The sequence below is a fragment of the Bufo bufo genome, chromosome 3 (assembly GCF_905171765.1).
Source record: "Bufo bufo chromosome 3, aBufBuf1.1, whole genome shotgun sequence".
Lineage (NCBI taxonomy): Eukaryota > Metazoa > Chordata > Amphibia > Anura > Bufonidae > Bufo > Bufo bufo.
In genome coordinates, this window is record NC_053391.1 from 221,217,443 (window position 1) to 221,243,044 (window position 25,602).

Genomic DNA, 25,602 nt, shown 5'->3' on the forward strand with positions numbered 1-25,602 from the left:
GTAATTTTCCACATTCACAGCCAAGTGGCTTTTAAAATCTATGAAATGCATGTATGGGTCAAAGCCCTCACTACACCCCTTGATACATTCCTTGAAGGGTGTAGTTTCCAAAATGGGGTCACTTTTTGTTGGTTTCCACTGTAAGGGTACCTCAGGGTGTCTTCAAATGCAACATTCTATTTTCATATAGTGCAATACTACTGGTTGCCTTCTCTTGACATGTGTATATTGAGCATTGACATTAAAATATAGCTTTTATTACTAACTTATTAAAATAGAAATGAACTACCTAACCTACTATTAAAACTATCTAATAGAGCCTCTGATGTGCCGTTTGTTTTGCTAGCTGTGCTATTATAATAGTGGCCTGGCAGCGGCGCGCTTGCTCCAGTCACCACTCGGTGGTACTAAGCGGGGTCTATATTTATGACGGACAGAGGTCTATATAGCCTTATACACTGCCCCCCGACATGTTTCGCCATATACATGGCGTCTTCAGGGGCACGGGCAGTCTACAATAAGATACGAGTGACGCAACCTATTTATAACCTCCTCTTTTGTGACGTAATCCGTCACTGACTGGTTATTTTGTACCTTGTTGTATTGTTCTTAGTATCGGATAATCCGATTCGTCAGTTCTTCTTATGGGTCTGCTTTATTTCGGTGACGTCTATGATCTCGCGATATGATCCGAGATCTCGCGCATGTCATCGCACTTGGATTTTTTGTCAATGATATTCTCCTGACAAGACGTTAGCCGATGCTGTGAGTTAAATATTTGGTGCAAATGTCTATAGTTCTTTTAAGCACTTACCTTCACTCAGATGATTCAACTTTATTATGCTACATTTAATAGAGATTTCGTATGTTAACCTGCTGATGCAGAAATCGGCATGTCAATAGTTCTGCGCATGCTCCCATCCTTATATGAATCTTCAGAATATATTCTGTCATTACTATGGGGCTTTTTTTCGATTCTCCTGCGCTTGCTTAGACACTTAGTTTTTAATATGCTATATTAGCTAATAGTGTTTTACTTGGTATTGGCATACTATCTCTACTTTATGCAACATGGCACTCAAAAAACATTCCAGCAAAATCTGCACTCCAAAAACCATCTGGCGCTCCTTCCCTTCAGAGCCCTGTGGTGTGCCCCTATAGCAGTTAGAACCAGTTTCTGTATACTGCAGAATCAGGGTAATAAACATTTAGGTTTGTTTGGCTATTAACCCTTGTTGTGTTACAGGAACAAATGTATTTAAATGGAAAATCTGCAAATAAGAGAAATTTTAAAACTTAACCTCTACTTCCCTTTGAAACCCCTAAAGCGTTAACAAAGTTTGTAAAATCAGTTTTGAATAACTTGAGGGGTGTAGTTTCTAAAATGCTATGAGTGGTTTCTATTATGTAAGCCCCTTAAGTGACTTCATAACCAAATTGGTCCTTAAAAAAAAGTGGGTTTTGGAGATTTTCACAATTTGAAAAACTGCTTCTAAAATTGTAAGCCTTCTAACGTACCAAAAAAGAAAATAACATTTACAAAATGATGCCGACATATGGTGAATGTTAATAAATTGTGAATTTTTCCAAATTTTCCTTACATTTTATTTTTAAATAAAGGTAAACCATATTGACTCAAATGAACCCTTAATGTGAAGTATGATGTGTCACAAGAAAACTGTCTCAGAATCGGTTGGCTATATAAAGGCATTCCAAAATTATTACCACATAAAGTGACACCTCAGATTTGCACAATTTGGCTGTGTCCTGCAGGTGCAAATTGGCTGTCTGAAATGGGTTAAAAAAAAAAGTCCCTACACTATTCAAGGGGTTATCTTCACACCAGTCCAAACAATAAAGCCCTATAATACTGCACTGAACGGCCCTTTGTAAGACCTGACTGACAACCTATACTAATATCACCCATCCAGTCTATCATGTCTGCTGCTTCCATATAAAGTTCCACAACCTCAAAACGGTTCACGAAAAGGCGCACAATTCTTCCCCCAATCCTGACACGTGGCTCTTTTGCTGAGTATTCATTGGCTGAGGCTGCTGTCAATCTCACTCGATGAAGTTTCCGCCCATTCGTTGCGGATCCCACCAATCCCCGGTGAGCTTTACCTTCGATTCCTCTGCTCATTGGCTAGGACGGGTTCAGAGCTCTGACGTCATGGGGAAGTTAAAGTGCTGCTGATAAAGTGAAGTGTTGCAGTGCTGGAGCTGCGGATGACGGGGAGGGAAGGTGAGTGCTGCGGTCTGCTGAGCGGAGGGTTGCAATGACTGGTAGTGTCATATGTGTATATAGTTGTCACCCCTTTGTTTCCTGTAGGAGCGGGTACAGTGCTGCTGACACTAGGTAGCTCTATTCTACAGGACCTGGCTGGCAGCAGGTTGTTTGGGAAATTGTGCGGGTTTTGTACTGATGCCATCAGGTCGTTCGTGTTCCCCGGGTGCTGGGTGTGCGGTGTCCGGGCCTCCCGCAGCCTTTCAGGGGTTCGGTGGCTGATCCTCCATGTGATCGGACGCCCAGGCTTCAGTGTCTGCGCTGTACAATGGGCACACAGCTCTGCAGTCCTGTATCACCACCTGGTCCTAAGAGCTACCGCACGGTCTGGGGACTGCTGCCTGTGAATGTAGGTACCTGTCAGGGCTTTTCTATTTTGTTTTTGGTTAGGGGCTGGAGGAGCTTCTCTGTAGCAGCCCCGTAGAGAGGAATGGCGTGTGCCTGCACAGGTGACATCATCAATGTCCCTTCAGAGACTGGGGGACTTTCTCGTGGTGGTAGAAAACACCGGTCTTGACAAGTGTCCTGTTGCTACGATCTCTCTTCCCCTCCCCAATAGTAAAGGCCCCTTTCCATGGGCTGATCGAGCAGGCAATTATCGGGAACGAACCTTTCACTCCTACTAATTGCCTGCTCCTTCGAAGAGGTGAGAGCTGCATTTACACGCAGCAATCCTCTCCTCTGTCATCGCTGGTCTGTACATACCTGCTGCCCTGAAAGTGTAGGTGCCTTCAGTTCTGATTCTTTCACCCTATGAAGGAGTTTGCTTGTTCATCAGGCCACTGGCAGCACCTTTAGGCTAGGGCTACACAATGCCATTTTTTTTGTAATGATAGTCCATGGATTCTTATGTGACTGTCGTGTTGCATGTCCCGTGTCAGTGTGACACAATGCACTATCATTACAAAAAATGTTGCGTAACATAAATATTGCAGTGTAGTTGTACCCTTTAAGAACACTCCTTCCCAATAATTGCCCAGTGGGAAAGGGGCCTTAAAGGGAATCTGCCCTAAGAAAATTACCTATTGGCAAAGTGCAAGAGTTGGTCAAATTGCATCCACACACCGTGTTAAAAGAAAAAAAAAGTCCACAGCGGGAACTGACCAGCAGTGCAGATGTTAAAAGGGTTTTCCAGGATTTTTATACTGATAAACAATCCTGGACAGGTCATCAGTATCGACCCCCTCCCTTCTCTCCCCCCCCCCCCCCCCCCCCTCCCGATCAGCTGTTTGAGAAGGCACCAGTGCTCCTGTGAGTGCTGCGACCTTCTCCGTGCTCACCAGGCACAGCGCCGTACATTGTATAGCGGCTGTTTGGTATCGCAACTCATGCCCATTCACTTCTATGGGACTGAGCTACAGCTAAGTCATGTGACTGAACGTGTCATCACTGCCCTAGGGAAAGCTGTCAGAAGGCCACGGCGCTACTGTGAATGCCACAGTTTTCTCGAACAGCTGATCAGATGGACCCCCACCGACCAGATACTGATGAGCTCTCCTGAGGATAGGTCATCGGTATTAACGTGTCAGAAGACCCCTTTAAAGGTAGTCTGTCACCAGATTGTGACCTTATAGACCGCTTACATAGCGCTCTAGCATAGCAGTCTATGATTCTAATGGTACCTTTGATGTTTTCTTGTGAAGTTCCCCCAATGCAAAAACTGACTTTTATTCATATGTAAATTAGGGCTCACAAGTGCCCAGGGCGGCGTTCACCTCGTTGGTGCCCAGGCTGTTCTGCCTCTTTTCGTCATATCCCCGCCCCAGCCTCTTCCTCTGCCTGCCCCTCCTTTGCGTCGTCCTTCTCTGCAGCGAGATCCCGCGCCTGCACTATCCATTGGTTGGCCGGGGCATGCGCACTGCGATTCCCATTGTGGGCACGGCATAGAAGTAGCTACTGCGCATGCGCCGGCCAACGGCGAGAAACAGCGGTGAGGAGGCGGACCAGAGACGCCCACAATGGGCATCGCAGTGCGCATGCCCCGGCCAAGCAATGGATAGTGCAGGCGCGGGATCTCGCTGCAAAGGAGGAGCGGGCAGAGGAAGAGGCTGGGGCGGGGATATGACGAAAAGAGGCAGAACAGCCTGGGCACCAACGAGGTGAACGCAGCCCTGGGCACTTGCGAGCCCTAACTTACATATGAATAAAAGTCCATTTTTGCCTTGGGGGAACTTCACAAGAAAACATCAAAGGTACCATTAGAATCATAGACTGCTATGCTAGAGCGCTATGTAAGCGGTCTATAAGGTCACAATCTGGTGACAGACTCCCTTTAAGTGCAGATCTGTCAGCAGACTTGTACCTATAAAACTGTCTGACTTGTTGGACCTGTGTTGGTCCCATGTTCATATCTGCCCACATTGCTGAGGAAAAGGATGTTCCACTTTTACAGGGTGAGGTGTGATGACTTTTTCACTGCCTGGTCCTGTCAGAGCCTCTAGGTGTAATGGTAACGCCCCTGTTGCTCCTAGAGGCTCATTTGCATATATTAAAGCATTACTTTTCTCAGTAATGCCAACACATATGTACATGGGACCAACACAGATGCCTTCATCAAGTGCCCATGTAACAGGTCAGCCAGTTTCATAGGTACAAATCTGCTGACAGATGCACTTTAAAGGGGGGTATTCCACCAAATTAAAGGCTTGTAGTGGGATCCTATTCTTTCACACTAGTGTTTTTGCTCAGTTACTGATAATACAACCATCTGCATCTGTTATGAACGGATCCGGTTGTATTTAATATTGCCAAGAAGGATCCATCATGAACTCCACTGAAAGTCAATGGAGGACAGATCAGTTTTCTATTGTCAGATTGTGTCAGAAAAAAAAGGATCCCTCCCCATTGACTTGCATTGTGGGTCATGACGTCTTGCTCCGCATCCAATGACTAAAAGGAAACCGCAACATGCTGTGGTTTGCTCTCTGATATGGGAATGGAATGCATTTTGGAGCATTCCGTTCTGTTCAGTTACGTTTTGTCCCTGTTGACAATGAATGGGGACAAAATGGAAGCGTTTTTTTCCGGTATTGAGACCTTATGACGGATTTCAATACCGGAAAATAGAAACGCTAGTGTGAAAGTAGCCTAACCTCACTGATGCCCTTCTGCGGCTGTTCCAACAGTACTGGGGTCCCTGCTACCCTCCACTTCCCACTCCTGTCCCAACATGGATGGGAATGGCGCAATGGGCATATAATAGTGATCTCCAGCTGTTTGAAAACTACACCTCCATAGCATGCCACAAGCTGTGCGAGCATGCTGGGAGTTGTAGTTTTGCAACAGCTGGAGGCATGCTGGTTGGGAAGCACTGTTATATGCCAATTTATTAACCCCTTGTACAAAGGAAAAGTAAAGCAGTTGTCCATAGCAACCAAATTCCAGCTTTAATTTTTTTCATTGCTATCAGCAACTGCGCCGCTGTTTCTTTGTACAAAGTTTGCTAAATCTCCCCTAAGACTAAATTAAATTTGAAGTAAAAATATTACCACACCATAATTAGTATCGGTGAGTACTTAAATAAAAGTATCGGTACGCGTACTCGGTCTTTAAAAAATGGTATCGGGACATCCCTAAATTCCGTTATGGATTCCGCTACCACGGACCATAAGTTTTGACTTGAATGGGTCCGTGATCCGTCCGCACTGCAAAAAAAATAGAACCTTTTTTTTTTTTTTTTTTTTTTTTTTTTGTGGTGCGGAGGCACAGAGAGAAACCGCTTAGAAGCACTCAAGTGAATTGGTCTGTGGTCTGCATCCGTGATACAGAGCACGCACGGCCAGACAACGGATGTGTGCGTGAGGCCTAATTGAAATACATGAACAGCACAACTGTTGGTATGTTTAAGGGTACAGCCACACAATCTGGGTTCTGGATGAAGTTTTGAAAGCCATAATCGGAGAGAAAGTATTAAGAACACATACTACCTAAACCCAACCCCTGCACTGCTCCCAGTATATGTAATGGCCCTCATTGTGCCCCCAGTATAAATTATGCTCTTCTTTGTCTCCTGTACTCACTTCAGTGGGAGCTGCGCTGCATTTACCAGCTGCATCCACTACACAACGGATAGAGCTGTGTAGTTCTGGTGCCAGTGCTACACTGATCGGTGATGGTGCGCGGTGTTGGACCCTGTTGATCAGGTTTTGATGGCTTAGGGCTTATTCCCACGACCGTATGGTCGCTGTGCTGTGGACTGCAAATAGCGGTGGGCAGTGCACGGGCACCGGCTGTGTGAACTCCGTGCTGCGGTGCGGACCCATTGACTTGAGTGATCCTTGCCTCCGCTCCGAAAAAGATGGGACATGTTTGCCATATTTTGCGGATCGCAGACCCATTCAAGTCAATTGTCTGGATCCGCAACATAGAGTTCACACGGTCGGTGCCTGTGTATTGCGGACCTACTGTTAGCAATGCACAACACGGGCACCACACCCATATGGTGAATGAGCCCTTATTCTGAGAATAGGCCATCAGTATCTTGGAAACCCCTTTTAAAGGGAACCTGTCATCAACTTTATGCTGACCTCGCTGAGGGCAGCATAAATTAGTGACCGAAATGCTGATGTCAGTGGTGTTACTCATGAGCTAAAAGTCAGGGGGTTGCTGAGAACCAGCATCATAATTATTGCAGCCTGGGCCTTGAGAAGAGTCAGATCTACCTGAGAAGAGTCATGGTTATACATCATCTCCTGCTCTCTCACCATCTGCTGATGATTGGCAGTTCTCTCCTAGAGAGAAAGGGAGAAAACTAGGTAGAAGACTGTCAGTCATCAGCAGGTGGGTGAGGAGAGCAGGAATTCATGAATACCCAGGACTCTTCTCAGGTAGATCTGACTCTTTTTTTCGAGGCCTGTGCTGTAATGATTATGATGTTGGTTCTCAGCAACCACTTACTTTTAGTTCATGAGTGACACAGCGCTGACATCAGCATTTCTGTCACTATTTTATGCTGTTCTCAGTGAGATCAGCTTAAAGTTGATGACAGGTTCCCTTTAAGATTTTTTTTTTTTTTTTTTTTTTTGCAGATATTGCTGGTCCTGACTTTAATGGTATTTTCTTTTTTACTTCCCCAGACTGAATTTGCCCCGGAATATCTGAGATGACGTGTGTGTGAGGTCTGCATTCTTGGCCCAGGCTAACCAGTTACCCATCCCTGCTCATTTTGACAACACCCATCTACTTTTTTTTTTTTTTTTTTTTTTTTTTTTTTTTACTCCATCTTTTAAATGAAATACATTGGCTAAGCTTGATCATTATTTGCTGCCTTCAGCTCTCAGGTTTACGTGGTAATATTCTGTCGAGCAGACACCTTTGAATTTTTACTTTCACCTCATCATATCTAAGTGATTAATGGGGAGCGACTGTGTCTCTTTAGTTTTGAAACCCATTGAGGGCGAAGAGCATTTTGGAGGGCTCTTCCCAGAGCGCAGGCGAGTGTCGCCTTATTTGGACTAAAGACCGTTTTAGAGGTCACCACAATGCCACCTGTTTCTGAACACCGAGATGATGGTGCTGCCACGAACATTGTCCATTCTGCTTTGGAGAGCCAGCACAACTTGGATGTAGATAACAGTCCTCTCATGGTGAACCCAAATTTTTTGGAGCCAGATGAAGCTGAGGCAGTGGTCATAGGTTCCCGTGCAAATACCAAAGGTGTGCAAGAAGAGGATGCCTTACTGGAGAATGGTAGCCAGAGCACAGAGAGTGAAGATCCAAATATTGAGCCTTCGTGTGAGGCTGTGGTGCCACTGAAAGAAACGTCTTTTTCCATTGGCCTTCAAGTTCTGTTTCCTTTCTTATTGGCGGGATTTGGGATGGTGGCTGCAGGGATGGTTCTCGACATAGTGCAGGTAAGATTTTACGCAGTATGATACCTGTAGAGGAGAAAGATATCAGAACACTCGCCAGCTATCATGTCGTTGAATTTCTGCCTTCTCATCTTCGTCCTCATTAGGACACCAAGTTTACAATTGTGTATTGTAACTTTTTATGTTTGTATGGTGCCTGAGCTGCTGAAAAGAATTATGGTCAATTATAGTGTTATGTCAGACTTTGCATGAAGTCCTATGTGGAATGCATGACCAGATAAGATGCTTGAGCAGAACTTGGCTGTTTCAAGTAACAGAAACGGGCTAGAAGCCTTCTAAGGCCTCACGGATGCGGACCCATTCACTTGAATGGGTCCGGAGATGCGGAACACCGGAAGCACTACGGAGTGCTTCCGTGGTATTTCGTTACATTGTTCCACACCGCAAATAAATAAAACATGTCTTTTTTTTTTTTGCGGTGCGGACAGACCCATTCAAGTTGAATGGGTCTGGCCCGCTGCACGGATGTTGCCCGTGCATTGGGGACCGCAATTGCGGTCCCCAATGCACGGAACGGCCGCACGTTATGAATGGTGATTGTATTGTGATTCAGTAAGCTGTGTAGGGTTTTTCTGGGTACACAAAAGCATTTAACCTTACTGCTTTAGACAAGTCAGATGATAAAGATCTGAGTGTATTTTGACTCCTCCAGCAATAAGTGTGATCTGTGACCCGCACCCAGCGCTAAACTCATTTGGAGTCAGGTCTCTGACTTTTTCCTTCTCCCAGCTTGAACATCAGATCCAAGCCTGCTTGAAGCCCTTCTGGAAGACCCCCGTCCTAGGACACTGCATCATTGCTGACACTACGTCTACAGGGCAGGGTCCAGGATAATAAGCAGAACACTGTCCTGAGAGGCAAGGTCACTAATGATGTTGTGTCGATAGGGTAGAGCCTTACAAGCCTTTCCATGCCTCAGATGTTGATATGAAGTCTTGGGAGAAGGAATTAACACAGTGGAAACTGCGATGCAGTGCAGGAAAATGGGGCATTACACATATGCAATCGCTATTTGTAAATGATAACGTGTTTCCTGTCAATTGATGCTGAATATTGCAAAACTAGAATACCCCTTTAAATGGGTTGCCAGGACACTTAAGTTTTGAAATGCTCCGCAGCCAATCGCAGTCTTCAGCAGTCTAATTCAGGGATTGGCTGTAGCAGTGATGTTCCGTATACCTACATTTCCCTGCTGCCACTAGTAAACCAGGAGCGGCAAGCAGTGAGTATAAGATAATTTAACTCTTTTAAATAAATATATATATATATCTCTATCACTGCTCAAAAAAATAAAGGGAACACAAAAATAACACCTCCTAGATCTTAGTTAATTAAATATTCTTCTGAAATACTTTGTTCTTTACATAGTTGAATGTGCTGACAACAAAATCACACAAAAATAAAAAAATGGAAATCAAATTTTTCAACCCATGGAGGACTGGATTTGGAGTCACACTCAAAATTAAAGTGGAAAAACACACTACAGGCTGATCCAACTTTGATGTAATGTCCTTAAAACAAGTCAAAATGAGGCTCAGTAGTGTGTGTGGCCTCCACGTGCCTGTATGACCTCCCTACAACGCTTGTGCATGCTCCTGATGAGGTGGCGGACGGTCTCCTGAGGGATCTCCTCCCAGACCTGGACTAAAGCATCTGCCAACTCCTGGACAGTCTGTGGTGCAACGTGACGTTGGTGGATAGAGCGAGACATGATGTCCCAGATGTGCTCAATTGGATTCAGGTCTGGGGAACGGGCGGGCCAGTCCATAGCATCAATGCCTTCGTCTTGCAGGAACTGCTGACACACTCCAGCCACATGAAGTCTAGCATTGTCTTGCATTAGGAGGAACCCAGGGCCAACCGCACCAGCATATGGTCTCACAAGGGGTCTGAGGATCTCATCTCGGTACCTAATGGCAGTCAGGCTACCTCTGGCGAGCACATGGAGGGCTGTGCGGCCCTCCAAAGAAATGCCACCCCACACCATTACTGACCCAATGCCAAACCGGTCATGCTGGAGCAGAACGTTCTCCACGGCGTCTCCAGACTCTGTCACGTCTGTCACATGTGCTCAGTGTGAACCTGCTTTCATCTGTGAAGAGCACAGGGCGCCAGTGGCGAATTTGCCAATCTTGGTGTTCTCTGGCAAATGCCAAACGTCCTGCACGGTGTTGGGCTGTAAGCACAACCCCCACCTGTGGATGACGGGCCCTCATATCACCCTCATGGAGTCTGTTTCTGACCGTTTGAGCAGACACATGCACATTTGTGGCCTGCTGGAGGTAATTTTGCAGGGCTCTGGCAGTGCTCTTCCTGTTCCTCCTTGCACAAAGGCGGAGGTAGTGGTCCTGCTGCTGGGTTGTTGCCCTCCTACGGCCTCCTCCATGTCTCCTGATGTACTGACCTGTCTCCTGGTAGCGCCTCCATGCTCTGGACACTACGCTGACAGACACCGCAAACCTTCTTGCCACAGCTCGCATTGATGTGCCATCCTGGATAAGCTGCACTACCTGAGCCACTTGTGTGGGGGGGGGGGGGGGGGGGGGGGGGGGGGGGGGGGGGGGGGGGGGGGGGGGGGGGGGGGGGGGGGGGGGGGGGGGGGGGCTCCGTCTCATGCTACCACTAGAGTGAAAGCACCGCCAGCATTCAAAAGTGACCAAAACATCAGCCAGGAAGCATAGGAACTGAGAAGTGGTCTGTGATCACCACCTGCAGAACCACTCCTTTATTGGGGGCGCTCTTGCTAATTGCCTATAATTTCCACCTGTTGTCTATCCCATTTGCACAACAGCATGTGAAATTGATTGTCACTCAGTGTTGCTTCCTAAGTGGACAGTTTGATTTCACAGAAGTGTGATTGACTTGGAGTTACATTGTGTTGTTTAAGTGTTCCCTTTATTTTTTTGAGCAGTCTAGTTGTTACTGTTGGCTGTCACAGATTTAGCAGCTTAACATTCTTGGTTTATTAATCCCATTAAAAGGTGGAGCAGTTACTTCCTGCTGGTTTAATTTACTTGTGTTTAAGCCCTTGTTCTTACTTCCGATTTTCACGGCTGTGTGCTGTCCGCATTTTCTATGGACAGCACACATACCCATTAATATAAATTTCTCTGTTTACATATCACACACGTGAGTCAGTAAAAAAATAACATAAAAAATCATGAATACATTGAAGAAAGACTTTGGTCTGTGATGTGGATCAAACGCGCCCATTGAAGTTTAAGGGTCAGTTCGCCCATTGAAGTCTAAGGGTCAGTGAAAATGGGAAATGCTTGAAATTTAATTTTCAGCTGAGCAACTTCTGTGGATTACGGATGACGCACTAAGGGTAAAAATGGACTCGCGGATTAAATAAGGGTGCTTTTTTCACATACGTAATGCTGACATGAAAATGTGAATGAGGTCTAAGATGGTAAGCAAGGTCTTGAAATAAACAGTCAATGTCAATTCCAGTTTGTTTGCTTAAAGGGGTTTTCTAGGAGTGGGAATATTGTTGCCCTATCATAAATTATCAATATCTGATCAGTGGAGGACCGACTCCTTGCACCCCAGTGAGCATCACATCCTCTTTCTAGGTTAGCGATGTCGCGTTCATTGGTCATAGCCTTTGTCTAGCTCAGTCCTATAGAGGTGAGTGGGTCTGGGCTGCAATACCAAGCACAGCCAGAATACAATGTTTGGTGCTGTGCTTGGTAAGCTGTGAGGAGGCCGCAGAACTTGGCCTCTTCAAACAGTTGAGTGACGGGAGTTGAACCCTGCTACCAATTAGATATTTGACCTATCCTGAGGATAGGGCCTCAGTTTTGTACTTCTGAAAACCCCTTTAACCCCTTAAGGACCTGCGCCGTACATGTACGGTGCTGTTATCGGGCGGGTGCAGGAGCTGTGCCCGCCTGATCCGTGGCAGGGGTCCGGCAGTCACAGCAACCAAGTGCGATGTGTGGAGGGAGAGAGCAGCCATCGGGTCCCTGCGCTGCTGTGACGGGGACCCGATGGCAGGGAAGGCCGCCCGATGCCTTCCTTAGGCATCATAGCTGCCTTTCGGGAGAGCCTGTGAGATCCAGCCCCCTACATTCAGTAATACGCTTACAGCCAATGCATCACATACAGAAGTATTGTGATGCATTGTAAAGGGGATCAGACCCCCAAAAGTTGAAGTCCCCAAAAGGGATCAGACCCCCAAAAATTGAAGAAAATAAAGTTTTACCAAAAAATTTAACGGTTCAAGCAAAAAACAAAACAAAAACGTCCTTTCCCCAAAATAAAGTAAAAAAAACTTGTCAAAAGTAGGGGAAAAAAGTAGACGTATTGGGTATCACCGTGTCCGGCTCTATAAAAATATCACATGACCTAACCCCTCAGATGAACACCGTCCAAAAAAAATAAAAATACCTTTACATCACTAAGGCCCCTTTCACACGGGTGAGTGTTCCGCGCGGGTGCAATGTGTGATGTGAACGCATTGCACCCGCACTGAATCCTGACCCATTCATTTCTATGGCTGATTTTACGCATCACTTGTGCGTTGCGTGAAAATCGCAGCATGCTCTATATTGTGCATTTTTCACGCAACGCAGGTCCCATAGAACTGAATGGGGCTGCGTGAAAATCTCAAGCATCCGCAAGTGCGGATGCGGTACAATTTTCACGCACAGTTGCTAGGAGATTATCGGAATGGAGACCCGATCATTATTATTTTCCCTTATAACATGGTTATAAGGGAAAATAATAGCATTCTGAATGCATAGTACAATAGCGCTGGAGGGGTTAAAAAAAAAGATAAAAAATAATTTTACTCGCCCTAATCCACTTGATCGCGCAGCCCGGCTTCTCTTCTGTCGTCTTCTTTGCTGTGTGCAGGAAAAGGACCTGTGGTGACGTCACTCCGGTCATCACATGATCCATCACCATGGTAAAAGATCATGTGACGGACCATGTGATGACCAGAGTGACGTCACCACAGGTCCTTTTCCTGCACACAGCAAAGAAGACAGAAGAGAAGCCGGGCTGTGCGATCAAGTGTATTAAGGTGAGTTAAATTATTTTTTTTTAACCCCTCCAGCGCTATTGTACTATGCATTCTGTATTCAGAATGTATTATTTTCCCTTTTATAACATGGTTATAAGGGATAATAATAGCAATCTACAGAACACCGATCCCAAGCCCGAACTTCTGTGAAGAAGTTTGGGTTTGGGTACCAAACATGCAGATTTTTCTCACGTGCGTGTAAAAACGCATTACAATGTTTTGCACTCGCGCGGAAAAATAGCATGTTCCCGCAACGCCCGTGTGAAAGAGGCCTAAAAGTGCAACACCAAGCGATCAAAAAAGGCATATGCCCCCCAAAATCGTACCAATCTAACGGTCGCCTCATCCCGCAAAAAAATGAGCCCCTACCTAAGACAGTCGCCCAAAAAATAAAAAAAACTATGGCTCTCAGACTATGGAGACACTAAAGCATGATTAGACCTATTAGGTATTGCCACGTCCATAACGACTGGCTCTATAAAAATATCACATGACCTAACCCCTCAGGTGAACACTGTAAGAAAGTGTCAAAGCCATTGTTTTGTCACCTTACATCACAAAAAGTGTAATACCAAGCGATCTTACGTCATACGCACTCCAAAATAGTACTACTCATACCGAAAAAAGAGCCCCTACATAAGACAGTCGCCCAAAAAATAAAAATAAACTACGGCTTTCAGAATGTGGACACTAAAAAACTTTTTTGAAAAATGAAAGTAGTCCTATTTGGTATTGTCGCGACCGTAACAACCTGCTCTATAAAAATACCACATGATCTAACCTGTCAGATGAACATTGTAAATAACAAAAAATGAAAACTGTGCCAAAACAGCTATTTCTTGTTACCTTGCCTCACAAAAAGTGTAATATAGAGCAACCAAAAATCATATGTACCCTAAAATAGTACCAACAAAACTGCCACCTTATCCCATAGTTTCCAAAATTGGGTCACTTTTTTGAAGTTTCTACTCTAGGGGGGCTTCAAATGGGACATGGTGTCAAAACAGTCCAGCAAAATCTGCCTTCCAAAAACCATATGGCATTCCTTTCCTTCTGCGCCCTGCCGTGTGGCCATACAGCAGTTTAAAAAAAAAAATTAAATGGAAAATCTGCCAGAAAAATAAAATTCTGAAATTTCATCTCCATTTTCCATTAATTCTTGTGGAACACCAAAAGGGTTAACAAAGGTTGTAAAATCAGTTTTGAATACCTAGAGGGGCGTAGTTTCTAAAATGGGGTCATTTTTGGGTGGTTTTATATTATGTAAGCCTCAAAGTGACTTCAGAGCTGAACTGGTCCTTTAAAAAGTGGGTTTTGGAAATCGTGAAAAATTTGCTTCTAAACTTCGAAGCCTTCTAACGTCCCCAAAAATTAAAATTACATTCACAAAATGATCCAAACATGAAGTAGACATATGGGAAATGTTAAGTTGGAGGTATTACTATTCTAAAAGTAGAGAAATTGAAATTTGGAAATTTGCTAATTTATCCAAATTTTGGGAAAATTTTAGTATTTTTTTATAATTAAAAATGAAATTTTTTTTACTCCATTTTACCACTGTCATGAAGTACAATATGTGCCGAGAAAACAATCTCAGAATGGCCTGGATAAGTAAAAGTGTTTACCACATAACCACATAAAGTGGCACATGTCAGATTTGCAAAAAATGGCTCGGATGTGAAGTGGTTAAACACAGCATAACAATTAAACGGATGGGAAAAAACATGATGTGAACCCAGCCTAAGGGCTCATGCACACAAACTTATTTTTTTTCCAGTTTCCGTTTTTTTTCCAGGTCCGTACGCGGAACAATTCACTTCAATGGGCCCACTAAAAAACAGAAATGACTGTGCATTCCGTTTCCGTATGTCCGTTCCACAAAAAACTAAAAAAATAACGCTAACAGTGCCTATTGTCCATTTTGAGGACAAGGACAGGCATTGTTTGGATCCGCAAAAAAGAAATAAAATAAAAAATAGCCCTCACATAGCTCTGTAGACAGAAGTATAAAAAAATAAAGTTGTGGGTGTCAAAATATGATGAAAAAGAATGTGGAGAGACAAAAAATGAAAAAGTAGTCCTATTTGGTATTGTCACGTCCGTAACAACCTGCTCTATAAAAATACCACATGATCTAACCTGTGAGATGAACATTGTAAATAACAAAAACTGTGCCAAAACAGCTATTTCTTGTTACCTTGCCTCACAAAAAGTGTAATATAGAGCAACCAAAAATCATATGTACCCTAAAATAGTACCAACAAAACTGCCACCTTATCCTGTAGTTTCCAAAATGGGGTCACATTTTTGGAGTTTCTACTCTAGGGGTGCATCAGGGGGGCTTCAAATGTGACATGGCAGCTTAAAATTATCCCAGTGAAATCTACCTTCCAAAAACCATATGGCGCTCCTTTCCTTCTGCACCCTGCCGTGTGCCCATACAGCAGTTTACCACCACATATGGGGTGTTTCTGTAAACTACAGAATCGGGGCAATAAATATTGAGTTTTGTCTGGCTGTTAATCCTTGCTTTGTTACTGGAAAAAATGGATTAAAATGGAAAATCTGCCAAAGAGTAAAATTCTGAAATGTTATCTCCATTTTCCATAAATTCTTGTGGAACACCTAAAGGGTTAACAAAGGTTGTTGTAAAATCCGTTTTGACTACCTTGAGGAGTGTAGTTTCTAAAATGGGGTTATTTTAGGGTGGTTTCTATTATGTAAGCTCCACAAAGTGACTTCAGACCTGAACTGGTCCTTTAAAGTGGGTTTTGGAAAAAAATTTGAAAAATTTTCAAGACTTGCTTCTAAGCGTTCTAATGTGCCCAAAAAATAAAATGACAAAATGATCCAAACATGAAGTGGACATATGGGGAATGTAAAGTAATAACTATTTTTGGAGGTATTTACTAGCTATTTTAAAAGTAGAGAAATTGAAATTTGCTAATTTTTCAAAATTTTTGGTAAATTTGCTAATTTTTCATAAATAAAAATGACCTTTTTTTTACTCTTTTACCACTGTCATGAAGTACAATATGTGACGAGAAAATCTTAGAATAGCCTGGCTAAGTGTTTTAAAGTTATCACCACATAAAGTGACACATGCCAGATTTGCAAAAAATGGCTGGGTCCCTAAGGGGTTAAAGGGGTTGTCCAGTGTGTGTGTGTGTTTTTGTTTGTTTGTTTTTTCCACTAAGCTTTCCTGCTTGCACCTATCCAACACTGCTGCTCTCTTCTTTCCCTGGGCTGCAGCCAGTGATATATTGTTGTGTCCGCTGCAGCCACAATAATCTATCGCCCGCTGCAGCCTGGGGAAAGGAAGGAGCAGCAGCACTGGTTTGGAATGAGCTGAGTGGAAGTGCTTTTTATCTTATCAGGGTCCAGGCAGTTTGTGTTTGGGAAAACGTCTTTAAAGGGGTGATCCAATATCCTAAACTGCCCTTCACAGGGAATATACTTACCCCGCCCCCTGCATCACTCCCAGTCCCTGCACCGCCGCTGCTGCTTTTCCCTGTGTGCCGATGAAAAAATCTGGTTTAGGGGGCTCTAGGGAGGCTCATCCCAGTCCCCGCCTGCCATTGGCTGCTCCCCCAACACCGGGTGTTTTCATCGGCACATGGGGAGAAGCAGCAGCAGTGGCGGTGAGGGGAGCTGGGTAAGTATATTCCCTGTGAGGGGGCCCGGCACATGGGGGGCAGTTTGTGATCTTGGATAACCCCTTGAAGTGCTTCTAAATCCCCAGTAGAACACTGCATTAAGCTTGTGAGTCAAGTACTTGCATAAATCAAGCTGGCTAAATCTTTTGTAGATTTAGATTGTTGCAAAAGCTAGGAGCCAGCAACTAAATGTTGTAGGACCGGGTTCAACCTAGATGAGGTACTGGTGCTGCGCAAAGAACAAACAAATATGTGAAGCTAACACTTTGCATATGCTGTAAGGGTTACAGTAGTAGTCAAAGTAGCCTCTCCTCAACCCCCTTTTCAAGTGTACTTGGAATTGTCATCTGTGGAGGTCAGTTAACCATACTGTGCATCAAATTTTACACAGTGGTTGTTCCATGTTGTATAGAGACATTGTATCTGTGGGAATATGATGTGTACAGCGATAAACCATTAGATTAACACCAAGTAAGTGACGTTAACTTTATCTTTTGACAGTGGCACCTATCCAAGGGTTGGATAAAGTAGCCAGAAACCGTTCTTGGAGTTGAGGTGTTGGATTCAGAAAACATAAGCCAGTATAAGTAGCTGAGCAACTTTGACAAGAGACAGATTGTGATGGCTAGGCAACTCTAACACGTCTGGTCTTGTGGGGTGTTCCAGTATGTAGTGGTTAGTACCTACCAAAACTAGTCCAAGGAAGGACAACTGGTAAATGGGTGACATTGGACAGCACAGTACGGTGGCTCAGTGGGGTCCTAGGTTAGAATCCAACCTGGCCACATGTAAGAGGAGAAGAGAAAACGAGGCGGCACTGCCCCCACTGACGTGACCGCTGTATATTTCAGCTGTACGCATATGGTATGGGGATATCCAATAGGTGGTGCTCTGCAATAGTGAGCACAAGGCACGATTCACCAGGTAAGGAGGAGAGAATAACAAAGTTGCGGCACTCACCAGGATACCAGAGAGGTCTTTATTGAAGCTTCCTTAGAAGTGGTAACATAGAAGATCCAGGGGCGGACACAATGTTGCAGGCGGCCGCCTGCAACATTGTGTCCGCCCCTGGATCTTCTATGTTACCACTTCTAAGGAAGCTTCAATAAAGACCTCTCTGGTATCCTGGTGAGTGCCGCAACTTTGTTATTCTCTCCTCCTTACCTAGAATCCAACCTGGGACAACATCTCCATGAAGTTTGTATGTTCTCACCGTGTTTGCGTAGGTTTCCTCCCACACTCCAAAGACATACTGATGGGGAACAATGGGGCTTTGTGAGGCCCATTTGGCACAGTTGGATGCTAATGTCTGTAAAGCACTGTGGAATATAGTAGCGCTATATAAGTGCATAAAATAAATAACTAGTCATGGGTAGTCAAGGATCGTTGATGCGCGTGAGGCTTGAAGGCTAGTCTGTCAGGTTTAATTCTACAGAAGAGCTACTGTTGAAAAGAAAATGTTGGCTATGATAGAAAGTGGTCAGAACATACAGTATCACCACTTGGTGTGTAGCTGCAGACCAGTCAGTGTCCATGCTAACCCCTGTCTACCGCCAAAAGCACCTACATTGGGCATGTGAGGAGCAGAGTATGGAGCAATGGAAGAAGGTGACCTGGTCTTTGGAACTAGCATCCAAATTTTCCAGATTTCCTTGGTCTGATCAGTATCCATGGGATGTGCTAGAAGAACAAGCCCGATCTATGGAGACACATCCTCATGACTTAAAGGGGTTGTCCAGGACTTAAATGTGTGTGGTTTATTTCAAAAACATCACATTGACATTTTTTTATTTTTTTTTGTAGCTCCGCTGTATTGACATGAATAGGGCTACAATAACACACAAGGTGTGGTGCTCTGAGATTTTCATTAGCACCACAGTGGATGTGTAGAAAAAATCTGTAGCAGAAATTTACCCAAAGTGAGGATTTTAAATCTGACACTTGTTAGTTTATGCAGAGGATCTCACCCTTTGCAGAGTGTAGATATTACACAGTGATGAACAGTCCGTTACAGTAGGTTTACATCTCCGTTAGGGCATTGTAGTAGTATGTAATGAGAGAAGGAGCATGCTACCTCTATAACCGAATTCGGCATAGCCAGGATCTGGTGGTGTCCGGCTCTTCTGGATATGGTAGTTCCGGTAGTCTACTCTTCTGCAAGAACTAACTAGCAGAATGCCCTAACGGAGGTGTGAACCTGATAATCCCGCATGAGACAACAGTGGGTACTGCCATGTGCACATATGTTAATGTTGGTGTCTGCTCCTTGTGCCAAGGAGGTGTGTGTGTGTGTGTGTGTGTGTATAATGGGAGAAGTTTAGGACTGCGTTTACGTAGATGTGTGTCCCCAGTGGGACATGGGGTGATTATCTGACGGTGCTCCAGGGTATGCTGGATTATCAGAATTTTTATGTACATGGTTTGCGATTGACTCCATTACATAAACTACTGATCAGCTTACCCTTCCAGCACCGTCCATTAGACCACACTGCTCTTAAGTTTCTCTTCACCTGTGATTTTTATCCAGGATTTAACCCTAAATTTGGTATATGGAAACTTTTATCACGTGACAGGTTTGATATTCGAATATAATAGAGAAATGACTTCTGAATGTGTCTATGAAAGTCGTGCTGTGTATCTTACTTGCTAATACCGGCTGAGCTTTATTGGCAACCGCTTTGCATTTTAATCCAGGGATGAGATGATTGTGATCTGTGCCTTCCAGGAGCTCCCCTCCACCCATGGGTGAAATAAGACTCTTCCTGCTCTACTACATGACGGGGACAGTTGGCTCCGTGTCCTTTCAGAAACATGTGCTGCCTAAACATGGAGGGGAATATTAATCCTCGTGGTGTGTCCTTTCTACATTTGTATCCTCCTGCACGTGAGTGCTGTACTGTAGGCAACAGAAAAATGTTGTGTAGGTGAGACAGGCTTGTGGGTTTTTTATTTATTTATTTTTGCAGTCTTGGGTCTTCTTAAAGGGCTTCTGTCACTCCACTAAAAAGTCTTTTTTTTTGGCTACTTATAATCCCTATACTGCGATATATCAATACATAATGTTATTAATCATTTTGGTTCAGTAGTTAATTCAAAAAATGGACTTTTATCATATGCAAATTACCTGTCTACCAGCAAGTAGGGCGGCTACTTGCTGGTAGCAGCCGCATTCTCCTTTCATGATGACGCCCCCTCATGTTGATTGACAGGGCCAGCGAATGCGCTCATCCTCTGACTGGCCCTGTCTGCGTTTTAAATCTCGCGCATTCGCCGTACCAGTCTTCAGTCGGCGCAGGCGCACTGAGAGGAGGATGCTCGCTCGGCCGCTCCTTCCTCAATGCGCCTGCGCCGATGACGTCACATCTACACCCGGCGCAGACGCATTGAGGATGGAGCGGCTGAGCGAGCGTCCTCCCCTCAGTGTGCCTGCGCCACCTGAAGACAGGTACGGTGCAGGCGCCAGATTTTGAATGCAGACGGGGGCCAGCCAGAGAACGAGCGCATTCGCTGGCCCTGTCAATCAACATGAGGAGGGGGTGTCTTTATGAAAGGAGGATGCGGCTGCTACCACTAAGTAGCCGCCCTACTTGCTGGTGGACAGGTAACTTGCATATGATAAGTCTGTTTTTTGAATTAACTACTGAACCAAAATGATTGATAACATTATGTATTGATATATCGCAGTATAGGGATTATAAGTAGCCAAAAAAAAAAGACTTTTTAGTGGAGTGACAGAAGCCCTTTAAGGGAAATGTGTCACCAAAATGTATTTTAGTTTTTCTGCCGGTTAAAACCAGATGGTAACATCCTCTGCGCAGAGGTCACTGTACAAGGAAAGAATAGATGAGCTTTGACAATTGCCTATTGGGAATCCTGTCTTATCTATACACAGGTGATATTTCCTTATCTTTACAGGCAGGATTAGAAAGGCAAGTAAGCAGGTAACTGCAGTAAAGTGATCTGTACAAAGTGGTGCCTATTGGGCTTAGGAGTTGGTGTGAAAACGGCAGGATTTTATTTTAATTTTATTTTTTTGTTTATATATGAATAACGTCGTCAAAAATTCTTTCAAAATGTTAAACGTGACCTAAACAATAGGTTATTTTGATGCATTCCCTTTAAATTAGTTTGACATCATTAGGTTTTTAGCTTTTGGATTTAAACAGAACCTGTAACAATGAAATGCAGTGCAAACTGCCAGCAGCATGTTGTAGAGAAGCGGCTGAGCAGATGGTGTCATTTTGTGGGAAAAGATTCAGCAAAATTTGTAACTTGCACATTTTAATCTCTGCTCTCTCTGACTTCATTGAACACTGGGTCCGTCTTGTCATCTATCTATGTATACATGCTTACGACGAGAATGCTATAGAGAAATCTCGAGGTGCTGCTTCTCAGACAGCCAGTGAAAATCCCATAGACTGCAATGGAATTCTATTGGAGTCTATGGTACAAGCGATTAGATGATCACTTGTACAAGTCTCCTAAAGTACAGGAAAAAAAAAGTTTTTAAAATATAAAAAAAATAAGCATTTCAAGTTGCCCAGTTTTACACATACAAAATAAACATTGGAATTTTCGTGTCTGAAAATGCCAGAAACATTAAAATATAATGTCATTTTTATTTTTTTCCTCCCAAAATAAATAAATAAAAACTGTTCAAAAAGTGTTATGTAAAATAGTACCAGCAAAAGTACAGCTCGCCCTGCAAAAAATTAGCCCCCACACAGCATGGTACATGTCTGTCAGAATATGTGAATGTGAACACATATATTTTTTTTTTTAAAGGGTTTTTATTTTTTTTATTTTTTAAAGTAGTAAATCCTAATGGAAACTATATAAATTTGGTCAAACCCTAATCGTACTTACCCACAAAAATGAAGTTGTCATGTCATTTTTAGAACACAGTGAACACTAAACAAAAAATAAAATAAAAAAATCATGGCAAAACTCCGTATTTATGAAGCATCTGCACGATTTGTATGATGTGAATGTCCAAAAATGAGCTGGTCTTCAAAGTTGTCCCAAGAATGCATTATTGTTCTACAAGCATACTATTATCATGATCTTTTTATAGTAGCTTCTCGTGGCCGTTTTTAAACACTCATTGTATAATGTTACCACCTTTTGGCAGCGCAGTTAGAACTGGATGTCCGTGAGGTGCCCCATCTGACTTCTTCCATGACACATGTGTGAGTACATTTGTTTTGCCTTCCATCTCCCTGTAAGGGCTCATGCACACGACAGTATGGCTTTTTCAGTGTTTTGCGGTCCATTTTCTTACGGATCCGTTCCGTTTTTTGTTTCCTTTCTGTTTTTCCGTATGCCATATTCAGTATACAGTAATTACATAGAAAAAAAAATGGGCTGGGCATAACATTTTCAATAGATGGTTCAGCAAAAAAGGAACGGATACAGAAGACATACGTGTGTGTGTGTTTTGCGGACCTATTGACTTGAATGGAGCCAAGCACCGTGATTTTCGGACAAGAATAGGACATGTTCTATCTTTTAATGGTACACAAATACTGAAACGGCATGCACACAGACACTTCAGTTTTTTTTTTTTTTTTTGCTGAACCATTGACATGAATGGTTCAGTATATGTACCGCATACTGAACTAAAAAAACTGCCAGTATACTGAACGCAAAATACTGTCGTGTGCATGAGCCCTAAGAATTTGTATTAAAGGTGACAGCTCTTCAGGCCCGGTGCTATAAAGGCAAACCAAGCGGCTGCATTATGGCGCAGAGACAAGTGGGGCGGAAAAAAACTTTAAGTCACTTGCACCTCCCCGCCTCCATCTATCCTGGCCCGGGGATGCTTTCTTGCTGTGATCTCGCGGGATCACGCGACGCATGCTTGAAGACTGGATTGTGGGAGGCTGCGAGGGAGAGCAAGACGGCTGGAGTGGAACAGTCTCATTTTCAGAGCGCGGTAAGTATTATTTTTTTAAATGTGCACACCGCTGCCTGGCTTCATAACTCACACAGGGGGGCACCGCACCTGGTATGGCACTATATGGTAGGCACCAGCAAATCCTTCACAGGGGGCAAAAAAAATATGGCATTGGCAAGAAGTAAACTAAGCAAAAAATTGAATATATACAGAGGGGTTAAAATGGATAGATACAGGGCCCCTGTATATATGTGTGTGTGTGTGTGTGTATATATATATATATATATATAATGTGTGTGATCTATCTCCATTTTGCCCCCTGTGTGTAGAGCTTCAACATGCAACAAGAAGAAATGGGAGTGAGACAAAACCTTTTTAGAGCATTCAATTTAATGAATTCAATGAATAAACTGAAACAGGCTGTTTTTCAGCTGATCAAGTTTAGGACCACATGCCTTTTTAAAAGGCCAAATCTGTGCAAAGATATGGATTCATTGTCCTTCTGTCAGGTAGTCACACGTTGTGATAGCAAAGGCAAAAAAAACTCTCCCTTTTTGAACGTGGTCGGGTTGTTGAACTGCATAAGCAGGGTCTCTCACAGCGCGCCATCGCTGCTGAGGTGGGACGCAGTAAGACAGTCATTTGGAATTTCTTAAATGATCCTGAGGGTTATGGAACAAAAAAGTCAAGTGGAAGACCCAAAAAAATTTCATCAGCACTGAGCCGGAGGATCCAATTGGCTGTCCGTCAAGACACTGGACGATTCTCGACCCAAATTAAGGCCCTTACTGGTGCTGACTGCAGCCCCATAACCATCAGACGGCATCTGAGACTGAAGGGCTTCAAAAACAAAAAACTTCTTCAAAGACCTCGTCTCCTTGAACGCCACAGAACTGCTCGTTTGGACTTTGCAAGAGAGCACCAAACATGGGACATTCAAAGGTGGAAGAAAGTTTTATTCTCTGAGAAAAAAATGTAACCTTGATGGTTTCCAACGTTACTGGCATGACAAGCAGATCCCACCTGATGTTTTCTACGCGCCACAGTGGAGGGGGCGCCATAATGGTCTGGGGTGCTTTTTCCTTCAGTGGAGTGGAGCTTCAGGAAGTTCAGGGGCGTCAAACGTCGCTGGCTATGTCCAGATGTTGCAGAGAGCATTCCTCATGACTGAGGGCCCTCGTCTGTGTGGTAACGACTGGGTTTTTCCACAGGACAACGCTACAGTACACACTGCCCGCAGGACAAGGGACTTCTTCCAGGAGAATACCATCACTCTTTTGGCCCATCCTGCGTGTTCCCCTGATCTAAATCCAATTGAGAACCTTTGGGGATGGATGGCAAGGAAAGTTTACAAAAATGGACAACAGTTCCAGACAGTAGATGGCCTTCGTGCGGCCGTCTTCCCCACTTGGAGAAATGTTCCCACTCACCTCATGGAAAAGCTTGCATCAAGCATGCCGAAACAAATTTTAGAAGTGATAAACAATAATGGCGGAGCTACTCATTACTGAGTTCGTTTGGAAGTTGGATTTCTGTTTTGGGGGGGGTTCGTTATTTTTATTTTATTTGGAGGTGTGGTCCTAAACTTTTGATCAGCTGAAAAACAGCCTGTTTCAGTTTATTCATTGTTTTCATTAAATTGAATGCTCAAAAAATGTTTTGTCTCACTCCCATTTCTTCTTGTTGCATGTTGAAGCTCTACTTGGAACCTTGTTAAGATCCAGCCATGCTGAATATGATTTTTTTGCCATTTTTTAAGTGGTCTTAAACTTTTGATCAGGACTGTATATCCATGGGATGCTGGTGTTAGGGGGATTTCTGGGGGGGGGGGGTCCTTTATCCAACTTTAAGAAAAAACACACACACACACACACACACACACACACACACACACACACACACACACACGTACGTGCTGGGCCACTCACCTGTAATATAATTACCCTGCTCCTGGCAGCACTGCTGCTTCTCCTTGCACCCAGATGAAATCATCGTTGCCATTGCCCCCCCCCCCCCCTTCTCCCCCGACACCGGATGTTTTCATCCGCGTGCAGGGAGAAGCAGCAGCGGTGGTGCGGGGTAAGTATATTACAGGTGAGGGGCCCGGCACATGTGTGGTGGGTATGGTTCTTGAAATTGGATAGCCCCTTTTAAGTATGTAGTATGTGTCAAAGCAACATCCACATAAATCCAGGACCCAAGGTTTCTGAGCAGAACATTGCCCAGAACACCATATAAGCTCTGTAGGCTTTCTTTCTGCCTATGATGCATCCTGGTGTCATCACTTGTCCAGCTAAATGACAAATATCCAACCAACTGTTCACCTGTTGTAAAAAAAAATATATAATATGATTCATCAGACCAGGCCACCTTCTCCAATTGCTAGTGAACAATTCTGATGTTCATATGTTTATTGTTCTGTAGATGCTTTTTGGTGGTAGATGGAAACCCCATATGCAGCAAGCTGTGACGCACTGTATGTTTTTGACACCCTTTCTTAGCAAGCATAACATTTTTAGCAATTTGAGCTACAGTAGCTCTTCTAGGGTATTGGACCAAAAGAACTACATGCGAAGTGAGCCTTAAGCAGTTGTCCTTCCTTGGACAACTTTTGGTAGGTACTAACATACTGGGAACAGCTCCCAAGACCTGCCATCTTTAGAGATGCTCAGACTTTGGCCATCACAATTTGGCACTTGCCATTCCTTCGTATCCCAATGCTTATTCATTTTTCCTATGGGACTATGAACTTGCTGCTTGATATATTCCACCTCTTGACATTGACCTATAAGCAAGATTTTAGAAAAGGCAATATAAAATTCTTAAGGCAGCCTTACTAATCCTTATCTATAGTGTAAAGTTAT

General features: G+C 43.9%; 1 protein-coding gene across 1 annotated transcript in view; it reads left to right on the forward strand.

Moving 5' to 3' along the window:
- The first annotated feature begins 2,195 nt into the window (after positions 1-2,195).
- The window catches only part of SLC41A1 (solute carrier family 41 member 1), an 83,982-nt gene continuing 60,575 nt past the window's right edge, over positions 2,196-25,602 (forward strand). Inside the window, exons 1-2 of the mRNA XM_040423966.1 lie at positions 2,196-2,245; positions 7,363-8,139. Coding sequence (XP_040279900.1) covers positions 7,768-8,139 — 372 coding nt within the window. The 5' untranslated portion in view covers positions 2,196-2,245; positions 7,363-7,767. The remainder of the gene's footprint in view (positions 2,246-7,362; positions 8,140-25,602) is intronic.